A 12,916-nucleotide genomic window follows, 5' to 3' on the forward strand; every position below is an offset into this window, starting at 1 on the left:
AATGTGTCAGGTCTGTTCTGCTTTCAGACAAGATATTTGTAGAGCGCACGACAAATGTGATACTCTGGGTAAGGAAAACCTTTTCTTTGTCACTTTTTTTGTAGTGACAATATTAGTTGCCTGTTCTGAACTGTGAGTGACATTTCTTTTTCTATCATAAACCTCTGTGTTCTCTCCTAGGTCTGGCAGAGCTGGGCACAGTCTGTGACCCATACAGGAGCTGTTCAATTAGTGAAGATAACGGACTGAGCACTGCTTTCACAATAGCACATGAACTTGGCCATGTGTATGTTCTATGTAAATACATTTACATTTAAATAGCCCAGTATTTATGCTAACTAGGGCTTGCCAGCCAGGCTGGGAACTGGTACTGCTGAGCCTAATTATTTGAGGGGAGATCAGTATATTTGGCTAGAAGATGCACCACTGAGGTGCTCTGGAGCCTATCTGAGAGCAGCCAAACCAGCAGGGCCATGTTTTGGGGAGGATAAATGATAGAGAGCCACAAGCAGCACCTAAGAAATGACATCTTGACCAAACTATTGGAACTAGCCAGGGTTTTGGGCAGAGGTCCTTGAGGAGGACCAGGACAAAGAATGCTGGCACATCTGAACTATCTTTTGGGACTGAAGTCCTCTGAGAGCAGATCCTCAGCCTGCCACAGCTTGTCCCACAGCTCTGTGTGGTGCTGGTGAAGGCAGTGCAGCAGCTGTATGTGAAGGAGGAACTTACCCAGGGCATCTGGGAGGTGATGAGGTGTATAAGTGAGCTTCACTCAGCTCTTGAACTGTTTCATCATGGAAAATCCTCTGCTGCTGGACGTCCCCAGAAGAGACGCTGCCATTCACCTCCTCCAGCAGAAGTTTCTTTCAAACAATTTTTGCTTTTTTTCTCACTTCTGAGACTTTTTCTCACTACTAAGCAGTCATGAGAAAAATCACCTTAGATCACATAGTCCTTTACCTCTGGCTACAAACTTTGGCAGCTGATTCAGTCCCAAACCATCACACGCCTGCTTTGCAGTGGAGGTCTGTAGGTGTGGAATGGATGAGTACTTGGGAATAGATCTCCCATTGTTCTAAACTGTTGTTTTTTTTTCATGGAGAGCTGGCTGAGACAGTCTATTTTTAACCACAGTAGTATTTGTTTAAATAAGACTTCCTGACAGAAAGTCCCCAAAGTTTTGATGTTCCCCACACCTAACCTGTGCCTAATTCCTTTGCTAATGCCGCCTCGGAGCTGCTGGGGGGGTTAGCAGTGCTCCCGAGCAGGATATGCCTCTGTGCTCTGTTTTTCAGAGAACAGAGTGAAAAGATGGTTTGTTGGAGGTAATCTTAATGGAATACAAACTCCCCAGCCTTGGAACACAGGATCACACCAGGTCACTTCCCCTTCCCCACTTCAAACAGCGCAGCGCTTTAAGCCGCTCTGTCTCCATTACCACATTCTTCAAGGTGTCGTGCGCTGCAAACTTCGTGTTGGTTTCTGCTGATACCAATGCTTGCTGGCATTTTGTAAACCTGCCACATAAAGTATAGGAGCCAAGTCTATCCCTGGTGCAACTCTCCTTAAGCAGCAGTGTGGCCCAGGGTATTCAACCGCATTAGAAAGTATTTTGCATCCAACAAGGTGTTGCCTGTGTGCATGAGGGTCTGCAGTCAGTGGGCTTATATCGTCTCCTTCAGAATTCCCTGGGATCAGCTCTTGGATCTGTGGTCAGTTCCAGAGTATTTCCCATTTTTATGAAGGAGGGGCCAGACTCCAGCCTGTCTGCAGGGTAGCAACTGTCAGCTGAAAAGGAAACTGCAGCTGGGTTTGCATCTCACTCCAGGCTCCCTGGAGAACTTGTCTGGCTAAATATATGCAGTCGTGGAGTGGAGAGCTTAGCAGGGTGCTGCACAGCTTTTCCCAGATGAGTGCTAGAAACCCTGTTCATTAACACTTCTAAATTTATTATGAATATATGTGTATTAATACTTTTATTCTGTAATATCTGTCAGCAGCATATTTAGGGAAAATTCTTGGGTTTGCTTGCATTTAGTTCACACTGTTGCCCTTGCTATGCTAAATACTTGATGTTTGCCTCTTAACTGACTCTACTTTTTGCTCTTTTCCTCTTAGATTTAACATGCCACATGATGACAATCACAAGTGCAAGGAAGATGGAGGTAAAAACCAACAGCATGTCATGGCACCAACACTGAACTTCTACACCAATCCCTGGATGTGGTCAAAGTGCAGTAGGAAATACATCACTGAATTTCTGGAGTAAGACCTTGCATATGCATGTGTTGGCTGTTTTCACATGTCCATGTGTCCCATGGAGTTCTTCAGTTAATTTGGAGCCCTAGTGTGCAGCGTTTGGAGGAAATCAGAGGGATTTGTGTGTGCACGCATCCTTTACCTAGAGCAGGAATGCACCCCTGGCATCCAGTCCCTGCCAGTTCAGCCTCATGATAAGCTGGCAAGGACCAGCCTCTCAATGGGGAAGAATAAGTCTTCCCCCATGGATATTGCTTTTAAGGAATGTGTGTTCTCTTCAAACCTGAAGAATGACTTTCCCGAGCTTTGTGGCCCAGATACGGAGCTGTGTTTTAGAAGGCAGATTGAATCTGCCTTTCTGCTCCACAGGTCAAGATAAAGCCCTGGCACTAATCCGTGTGGGAACACCGTTCCAGGAGCCCACGGGTCAGTTTGATGCACAGTGATTCGCCCATTTTGCTGTCGTGCCTTCCCGTGTGTTGTGGTGTGGAACAGAATGAGAGCCATGATGGTGTTCTGGCAAATCCAGGAGCTCAGTCCCTTGGGCAGTTCTGCTAATCAGTGATTTTTTTTTTTTTTCTCTGAATTCCTTATAAAAGTGCGCCAGTGCTTGCTCAGCAACTAAATGCACACTCAGAAATGCTTTTGCCATGGTAGCTGACTGTGGTGTGGTGGATGGTTGCTGTCACAGCACAAGGGTGATGGTGTATGGGTAACACACCCTCCTGTGCTTGAGTTTGAAATAGCTCTTGTAGTGCTTGTTAAATATGGCAAACATGGTGTGCAACTGCCCTACGGCTAATTCAGGCAAACACAAGGGAATTCTGATCTCCCACCTCCTGTTTAACACCAGTATTCTGATTTGTGTTGTAGCACTGGTTATGGGGAGTGTTTGCTTGATGAACCTTCATCAAGAACTTACACATTGCCTCAGCAGCTCCCAGGGCTGATTTATGACGTCAACAAACAATGTGAGTTAATTTTTGGACCCGGATCCCAAGTGTGCCCCTATATGGTAAGTGAAATTTCACACCTTATTTTTCCTGGTTTTGCCAGAGCAAAATAAGGTCTCCTGGGGTTGGATGAATGGCAGACTCACAATCCATCAACTTACTGTCAAGCTTGTGAGTTAATGATAAATCCTGGGGGGAATAATTTCATAAAGGATCATCTGTCTGGCAAGGCATGTGGTGCGTGTTTAATGTTTTGATCTATGCAATCACTTGAGCAGATGCAGTGTCGGCGACTTTGGTGTATCAACGTCGATGGTGCTCACAAGGGATGTCGAACCCAACACACACCTTGGGCTGATGGGACAGAATGTGAGCCTGGAAAGGTCTGTAATTTGTGCTTCGTGGCTCTATTTCCTTGGGCTGAGGATGAGCATATCAGTCAGAATCATCCTTCCCTAATGCCAGTTGTGTGGGGCACAGCTCTGACTGCAGTGCTGGAAGCCCAAAGCAGCTCACTGTGTTTTCAGCCTGGTGGTGCCTGGGACATCTCCAGCCCAGATACATGATTAAAGTCAACTGCTTGGTGTAACACTGCTTAAAGCAGGTATTCCTGGAGTGCTTATCTTCTTGAATTAATGCCCTTGAGTGAACTTTTGAGCAAAACTCTTGCAAAGCTTCCCTAAGCTTTTGTTAGAAATTGCCTGTGTGATGTGAGCAATTAGTAATTCTGTGTAACATAAACTTGTCAGCTGGCTTTTCATCTTGACAGCTTCAGAGTAAAATATAGAATTGGTTGACATTTTATGTATGGAACATTTTTGGCAGCAATTAATAGAAACTTCCCATTTCCATGTGCAATGACTATGACTTGAGACCTTGTGCCCTCAATTTCTCTGTTGGTGAGCTTGAGATCTGCTCACTGCTGAAAGATCAGCAATAACTTTGAAATTTTCTTGAAATTCCAAAAATCTGGGCTGCAGCAAACCTGCACTCACCCTTGGATATGACCAGAGTGATGTGCAAACAGCAGCAGCTGAGCAGATCAGCACCCCCTCAGAGCCACCCTGTGTCATGCAGTGTCCAGCTCCATGGCTCTTAATAAAGACTGTGTGAGCAAAAATATGTCAGGCCACAAATTTAGACAATCTGACAAGTTCAGACCAACTAGGTAAGTGTGATCTGAATGTCTCAGCTGAGAGCAGATGGGCTCTTAAGAAAAGTTAATGCAGCCCACCTGTGTTCAGGTATTTAAATGTGTTCTCACAAAAGGGCTTTATGGAGTAATTTTGCTGTCTGTGTGTTCATCTGATTCAAGCTTAAAGTTTGGATCAACATAAACTCTGTCCTGCTTGCTATTTACTTGGGCTTGTGAAGTGCTGAGGTGTGAGTCTGAAGTGCTTTTCCTTGGAATAAATTGCTATTTTGGTACTCTGCTGTGGCCAGGAGCCCTATCAAACTGCTACTTGCTGACTAATGCCTCAAGTCTGCATGTTTAAAGCCCATGCTGTATGGGTTGGCAGATGGAGAAAATACCATACCATTTTTTATGGAGATATCTTTGGAAATAAGAGAGCCTGAATAGCTAAAAAAAAGATCTAGCTAAAATTACTGGGATGTAGATTTAACTGGGCTCTAAATTTACTCTTAAATCAAGGGCAGTAAAAAACATGGGAGTATTAACTTACACATATTTTGCATGTGAGGACACTGAATCTGATACCACTAAATCAAGCCATAAGCCAAGCCCAGAGTCTGGTTTTGCTGGGTGATGGTTTTACCAGGTTGCACAGAACCAGCTCATTGTTGGGTGGAGATAAATCTCTGAAGGAAGATGAAGGGGGTTGCAAATTTGGGCCACTCTCTGTTGTGCTTTTCAGGGCTGTTTAAAGAATGGTAACAGAGGAGCAGATGAGCAGTAATGATTTGTGTCTGCTGCCCTGTGGCAGCAGGTAGTGTGTCTGTTATGCATGCATGGAGCTGCACAGCCCCTTCTGCCCCCTGCTAGTCCATTCAGCCAGCCCAAGGATGGCAGCTGGATTTGGGGAATTATCTGGAGCTCTGGTGGTAAGACAAAGGAAAGGAAAGTCTGCTGTAATGTCTTCCATCCCTGCCAGGGCTCTCCAGCTCCACTGTGTGTCTAAGATATTTTGAATTTGCTCCAGACAATCTGCCTTTTATTCTCTTCTTTCTGTGAGCTGTTAGCTTATAGGAAAGAGAACCCTGGCAGGCTTTTTAGTCTTTCTGCTGTATCTCAACATAGAAATTATTTTTAAAATATGAAAGGCATAAAGGTTGCACAGCCAGACTGTTCACAGTGTGGTTCCAAGAAGCACTATTGTGTTTTCATAAGATAATCTTGCTGTTTATTTAAAACAGCTGCTCTTTTCCCCTGCTTCGCTTTACCATCAACTCCAACCTCCAAATTTTTAATAAAATCAATGGATGTAGATGACTTCCTGGTTAATACTCAACCATGAGATGGGAGACATATAGGTCATGTCACGGTCTGTGAGCTCTGTTCATTCACTAGTTAGCTATTCAGTCATCTTCCCTGGGTCAGTGGTGCCAGGCATGACTCTGGTTAGATATTTAGCTGTGAGCATCAACATTGCTGCAAGAAGTTCTCCACTGGGACAGCACTGTTGGGTTGGTGTCATGTATTTCTGTTGTTTAATGATAGCTGTCAGACCTCTTTGGACCTGTATAGGGACCCCAACCTTCAGGTTTTCAACCTTTAAATGCCAGGAAGAGTTGTGCATTGTAATTTGTCCTGCAGCAAAGAAACAGGCATTTCAGCTGATTTTATTGCTGTTCTTTACTGTAGCAGATGGGTTTTAGTCAGTTTTATCTTCAGATAAAAGCAAATCTGGGGCATTTTGCAGCCTAGAAACCATGCTTGTCTCTGAGCAAACACCACATGCAGGACTCAAATTATGAGTCCTTCTGTCCTGCAAACCATGTTCACGGGCAAATGCACCTAAGATCAGCTTTCTTCATCAGCAAAGCTATGTAAAAGTCAGCCTTCATGGGAAAAAGTGTCCCACGTGCTGCAGAGCTGTGGGATGCACAGCCCCATGACAGCTTGATCCTGCTCTGTTTTCCTAGATGGCTTTATCCAAGGTGGTTCATAAAGGTGTCTAAAAAAGCAGGATGAGCTTGTGGTGTATCTTGACATACCCTTGTTGTGCTATTAGTGGAAGGGCTGGAAAAACACAGTGCATTAGCAAATTTGACCCTGTTGCCATAAAGATCATCAGATCTGAACAGCACCTGGTGCACAGAAACACTGCAAGGGAATATTTTAGTGATACTCTCTACCTGCATTCTATAGTCTGTAGCCTCTTCTAATCTGTGAGCAATCAGCAATGTTTGGGCTTCCCATAATTACAAAGATTTAGGCATCTGCATGTCTCTGGGTTTAAAGCAACTGTAGCAAGCACTGTTCACTGAGAGGGGACATTTTTCCATCTATTCTGGTGAGACCAGAAGGTGACTCTTTCACTTCTGCACAAGTCTGTGTAGTCCATGTGGTAAACATACCCCAAAGGATACAATTTATACCATGAAAATAGGGAGAGGGGCTTGCCAAGGTAACTTAATCCAGTTTTCCAAACAAAAGAAAACGAGTCATAGCTGGAAAACAGAAGTGTAGACCAAGTCTTGGCAAGTCCCATGTTATGTCTGACTGTAAAAAAAAAACTACTTGGGCTTGAGGAATTAATTTTTCTCTTTTATTTGCCTTTTGGATTTGGAAGTTTTCTGCTTTGGGTAACTGTGGGGAGGTTTGAGTTTTCCCTGGTGTTTCTCCTCATTGCCCATCTCCTCCCCTGACAGGGCTCTCCATGCAGAGTTTCTGCAGCTCTGCAGGAAATCAGATAGAGCAGCTTTTTGAAAAGCCAGTGCTGCGAGCTTGCTGTGCTGCTTAGCACCAATAAACAGGGAATATTTTGTGGTTGCTGTTGTCTTTAGTCTTCATCCCATAAATCATTCCATGGACTCAGCACCTTGCCTTCACTTTGCCATTTAAGGGTATGGAGAAAGAAAAATATGGGGGTGACAGACAAAAGTAAAAGCGGTTCAGTTTTATTTGATTGCAAAATCATTGTGTGTGGCTGAGAAATAAGCGAGGCTGAGTCTCATTGCCCGGGCTGGTCACTGTGGGTCGCTCATAATGCAAAGCAGCACAATCCCACCTTTGCCCTGTCTCCTTCACGTGCAGCACTGCAGGTTTGGGATGTGTGTGCCCAAGGAGCGGGAGGCGCCGGTGACAGACGGAGCCTGGGGCACCTGGAGCCCCTTCGGGACCTGCTCGAGGACCTGCGGCGGCGGCATAAAGACAGCGATCCGAGAGTGCAACAGGCCCGAGTGAGTGCACAGGGGCAGATGGGGAAACGCACTTTGGGCTGCCCAAATGGGCTGGAATCAACTTGGGCTGCCCTCAGTCCTTGGGAGTGCCAAGGACAGGTGGCTCTGCACTGGGCATGGGTGGCTTTCCCCAGCATGGGTGAGGCAGGATCTGGTCATTGGTGTGTGGGTGAAGTGCTCTAAAAAAGGGATCCATCCATTCAACAATGAGGGATAAAAAGCTGATACCTCCATGTGTTTATTACCTTCCGTTTTCCTGTGGAGGCACAGCTGGGGTCCCACTTCGAGAGGTGTTTTTCTTTCTCCAAAGCTGTCAGAAAGGAAGGAGCCTTCCTTTTTCACCATTTTATCCCTGCTTTGGTTGCTTTTGCAGCTGTTCCTAGAGGCCTTTATAATAAGGTTTTCTACCGTTTTATTCCTGCTTTGTCTGGTTTTGCAGCTTTTGGCTGCTTTTGCAGCTGATCCTTTATACAGTTACATTTCAGCTGGTGCAGACTAGCCAAACCTCAGCAGAAATCTGTGCCCCATTAAAAAGTGGTACTCGAGAATGTTTGCTATCAGCCTGGAATGCAAAATCCTGCACCATTTGAAATGGCAGGGAATTTTGCTGTGGGCTTCAAGGAGACAAATATATAGCTGGTGCAATAGTAACGGCTTGAGCAACTGGTATGAAAACAGCCTGTTTACGTAAATTGTGAATTGTGCTGGTTTCTGTTTAAATGCCTTCTTGCAGAAGGGAGGCTCTCTGGGCTTTTATTTGGGACTGAGATACAGGGAGGAGAGGGTCTGTGGGGCTGATTGCACTGAGGGGTCTTAAAAAGATTCCTATTTCTCATCACTGGTGTTGGATGGTTTATTGCCAAGAAAATAGCCACTAGAGATGTGCCAGTGATAGTTTCATCACTGTTAATGGGAGAAGGGAGAGCTTATGCCCATGACACTCATGCTGTGGTAACAGGAGAGGCTGCTCAGCACAGCTGGGCAAGTGTCAAAAGTTGAGGCTGAGAGAGTAGGACACCAGCACATTAATTAAAACAATGCTAAGAAAAACACAAGTGCAGAGAGTTCTCCTCTGGCTGTGCTGAGTCAGCACACTCCATATGGTCTTCTGTAGCCATGGAAAGACAAAAGCAAAGCATCTTTGCAGCTCTGCTGCTGAAACTTTGGATGCTGTCAGTGAAATGTATTCCTGTTTTCTGAGACGCATCTATTCAGACTGATAGCTTTTTGTGATAGAAAATCTCCTTTATCCTAAAGGCTAGCCAAGGGATTTGAAATTCCATCTTCCCTGATTGCTTGTGGTTTGTGTCCTGGTGCTTCAGTAGGTGTATTGCTGTGGCTGGGATTTGCAAAAGCACCTAAACACACTCTGCTCCAAGCTGCCTGAGAAATCCTTGTGGCTGATAGTGGTATTTTCCTTTCCTGAGCCTTGTGCTGGCACTGGCCTCTCTTCTCCAGCCCCTCACAAGGTCTTTGTGAGTAGCTTGTCCTGGCACCATCCATAGAGCTTCCCACTGATTGTCGTTGGTTTGTGCCTGCAATTTGACACCACAGTGTGAGCTCCCACCTCCTGTGTCCCCATTATCATGGGGCTGCTAAAACGATGCAAATGGATGAGAGCCCACTGGATATTCTCTTGCCTTTTCCCCTTCTCAAAGTACTTAAAAAGGAGACAGTCTCTCCTCTGTTGTAGAAGGCAGCAAACCTAACCCAGATACCTTGAGTAAGGTCTGAAATAATTCTCAATAAATCTTTTGTATTCAAAGTTGGTTTAGCTTTTTAAAGTTTTTTTCTGTGCATGAGAATCTGGGGTGGGATCTTGCATCCGGTAAAAAATTGTGTTAAATCTGGCATTGAAAATTACATCCATTCCCTCCATGCTGCAGAAAGTAAAGCTGCAGCTCCTGCCTCTCTACAATTTGTAGAGTGCTCTGACACCTACATGATGAGTGTCCTGCAGGGATGCAGGGAGAGCTGTAGGCCTCTGGAATTGCAGCAGCCTCTTTTGACATACCCTGAAGGAATGTGTTTGCTAACCAGACCAGACCCTTCCCACTGAGATTGCCCACATGGGAATTTGAGCCTGGCTGGTGGACAAAGCCCATGGCTGTGGTGCATCATCAGAGGGGCTGTGGTGCAAGCCCTGGTTTTCAGATAAAGACATGCTGCAGAATTATGGGAAAGGGCATATTTGATAACATGTCAATACCAGAATCCCTGTTTACAGGAATGGTTTTTTGGATGGGGGAGTCTAATCTCTGGATGTGAGTCAGATCACATTTGCATTTTAGTCCATCACAGAGGTATCCACCTGTGCTTAACAGTCTGAGCCTGACATGTAAACAAATGTATAGATAACTGTGCTGGCCACCAACCAATTCCCAGTCCTAGGGCTTCCTGGAATGTGGGGAAGGATATCTCAAACTGATCTGTGCACACTGGAGCTTCACAGATTTTTGTGCACATCCTCAAAATGCTCAAGGTGATGGCTTGAGCATCATGTATTTCAGACCTGTTGGGGTGGGAATGGGGATGAGACCACATCGTTCCCTGGGCATGAGAGTTTCTGGGCTGCTGGGAGGAGGGCAGTGGGTCTGGGGTGTGTGCAGGAGCCTGGGGGAATGGTACTGGATTGAAAGTGGGTCTGTGCCAGCTGTTAATTGGTCAAATAGGTGACTCCAAGAGAAGGGAAATGGAAGGAAAACAAGGTTTCTGTGCATGTACTGCTTTCCTTTCTGACTCTGTGGTACATTGTTGATGATCCATAAAAATATTACGCAGAGCAAAGTATGCTGTATTTCTTCATGACACTGAAAATTGATGTTATATGAGGGTGGCTTCTTTTTCAGGGTCAGCTCTTTCTGTCCCTCAGATTCTGTGAGAAGCAGAGCTGGTTAAAAACACTCTGAACTGTCAGGGCAGTTTGGAGCTGTTTTTGAGTGTCCGAAGTGTGAGTGTGCTTCGGCCCCCAGCATTGTCTGCAAGGAGATTTCCTGCCAGGGTTACAAAGCTGACAGTTTGCAACAAGGTGGCAAGCTTTAGCATCCTTCAGTTTGTGGTGTGTCCTGTGTCGATGTTATCTCAGTCTCAGGGGTCATGTCTAGTGAAGAAAAAACTAAATAGTAGCTTGGGATTTTTGGATTTTATCAGACATACTTTAAAAAAAGAAAAAGCTCCTACGTGTTCATGTTCCCCTTAACTAAATAGTTGAGAGTTTCATTTTAGTTAATTGATTTATATTGGAAGCAATATGTGGTTGCCATAAAAATGTTGTAATTACAATTTTTTTTAAAAAGAAATGCCTTCTTAAAGGTTTGTATAACTCAGATGTTTTGTCAAACTGCAGCAATCCTGCAGAGGTACAAATGCTTTTGAAGTGAAAATGACGAATCCTGTTAATTCCCCCATGAATGACTCAGACTCAGCCAGGTCTGGAGTGTGCTGTTGCCATGATAAAGAAGTTTCCCAGTATGCTGTGTGGTTGAGATGTCCCTTTGTAGCTAGAGGTGGCTCATGTGGCTGCATGGGAATAGTCCATGGGATGGGCTCTGGTATTGGGAAACCCCCAGCAATTGCCATTGTGCCTGCAAGGCAAGGAGGAGTTTGGGCTGTGTCTGCAGGAGCTGCTGTGCTGGGGTAGCCCTGGAGCTATCCCAGGTGTAATCAGGTGAGTTCTTTGAAGTTGTTTGTCACAAGGTGGACAACAGACTAAATCAGTAAAAACCAGGTTTAGACTTCCTCCACTAGGAACTGTAAAGGTGTAAAATCAGTCTGTAATCAGGAATCTGCAATGGCCACTGTGTAGTTGCTTGGGCTTTTTATCACTGGTACTTGCTTAATTGCAAACACCAGAAACCTTTGTAAGTGACATGAATTTCACTTCCAGATGGCATGTGAGAACTGCCCTCAGAGCAGGTAGAGCTGGTGTTGTGAGCTATTGCTCAGGACTGTGCCTGAGGACAAATCATACCCTGTGGTATTTAGGCTAGGACTAGAAGGGTCTGCACCAGAGCAGTGAGAATCTCAGGGACTGGAGGATGCTGGCAGGAAAAATCCCATGTTTGTAACTGGTGGTGCCCAGCATCTCATCTGCAGCTGCTCAAGGACACAACTCCTGCCAAACCTGTGAGCATCCCTAGCGTGGTGGTGAGGGGTGGTGGGAAGTCTGCCTGCCTTTCCTGGTTTTGCAGGCAATCTTTTGGCAAGGGCAAGCTGTTCTGTGCTGCTGTCTCTCATTTGTTTCACAGGAACTTTGCTACTTGAGTCATAAAGAGATCTCAAATGAAAGAGTGAAGAATTGTTATTTGTGGGATAAAAGGCACTGCTGGGCTTCCTGAGGTGCAGAGATGCTCAAAAATCCTGTTCAGCTGCAGGAACTTGTTGACTCACTGTGTGTAGGGACCATTGTGCAGGTGCAGGGGAGTACTGTCTTTTTTGTTAGAGGTGCTGGCTGCACGCAACTTGGAGATCTCATGGTGAGCACCTCTGTTATGAGGACAGGGGTGGCTCCCATTTATCACTCATTCATCTGCATCTTGAAGGGTTCTCCAAGTGTGCAAACTTTGTGTGTGTTCCTTCCCAATTGAGCTCCAAGGGAAGGAGCATTCTGCCAGCATCCCTGGGGCACTGAAGGGTGCCTGGTTCCCAGGCAAGGCAGAGCTGATCCTGAAGAACAGCCCTGGAAGGCACGAGGTGTGGGTGCATGGTTGTTGGAGCCTGGCAAGTCACTCTTCTGATTGCACTCCTTGCTACTGCAGGCACCCATTTTTCAGGGTGTAGATAGAAGATGTAGGTTTGGTGGTTATTTTGATGTGCAGCTCATTCTTGCACCACTGCTGGCAGCAGATGGAATAGGAGAGGCTCTTTCAGTCCCCAGAGTGATGTTCTTTGGCAAAGGCTTCATCTGCATATGAGAAAAATAGTTTTATGACTACAGCTCTGAATCTGTGAGTCAGGAAATTTAAAATGAAAGCTTCTAGGCTTTACCACTGGGTTTTATGTGGCTTGGATGGGATTTCTCTTCCCAGTTTATACCAGTGTCATCCTGCTATAAAATGGGGGTAAGTTATTTATTGGCTGTCTTTGATGCTTTCTGGAATATATGAGGGTAAAGTTGTTTCAAAGTGCTCAGCATTACCATTTTTAACATTTGGGGCTAGAAATCCTGAAGGACTAAGTGCTGCCTGACCTTTCAGCCTCTGCAGGGAAGGAAGCCTTTTCTCCTGTAATGTTTAGTTATTTGCAACCTACTAGATCAAAAGCAAATTGTCAGCCACAAAATCTATAGGACTGATGGGGTTGTAAGGAAACATGGGCCTGAGTGGGATCCCTCAATG

The 12,916-nt window shown here is 45.3% G+C and overlaps 1 protein-coding gene across 2 annotated transcripts in view; it reads left to right on the forward strand.

Annotated features, from left to right (window-relative positions):
- Positions 1–12,916, forward strand: part of ADAMTS9 (ADAM metallopeptidase with thrombospondin type 1 motif 9) — a 78,561-nt gene that overhangs the window by 15,646 nt on the left and 49,999 nt on the right. For both annotated transcript variants that reach the window (XM_059479984.1, XM_059479986.1), the window contains 6 exons: positions 28–68; positions 181–286; positions 2,122–2,268; positions 3,136–3,277; positions 3,494–3,598; positions 7,435–7,580. In XM_059479984.1, the coding sequence (XP_059335967.1) occupies positions 28–68; positions 181–286; positions 2,122–2,268; positions 3,136–3,277; positions 3,494–3,598; positions 7,435–7,580 (687 nt within the window). The remainder of the gene's footprint in view (positions 1–27; positions 69–180; positions 287–2,121; positions 2,269–3,135; positions 3,278–3,493; positions 3,599–7,434; positions 7,581–12,916) is intronic.

Source organism: Ammospiza nelsoni, chromosome 11, assembly GCF_027579445.1.
Source record: "Ammospiza nelsoni isolate bAmmNel1 chromosome 11, bAmmNel1.pri, whole genome shotgun sequence".
Lineage (NCBI taxonomy): Eukaryota > Metazoa > Chordata > Aves > Passeriformes > Passerellidae > Ammospiza > Ammospiza nelsoni.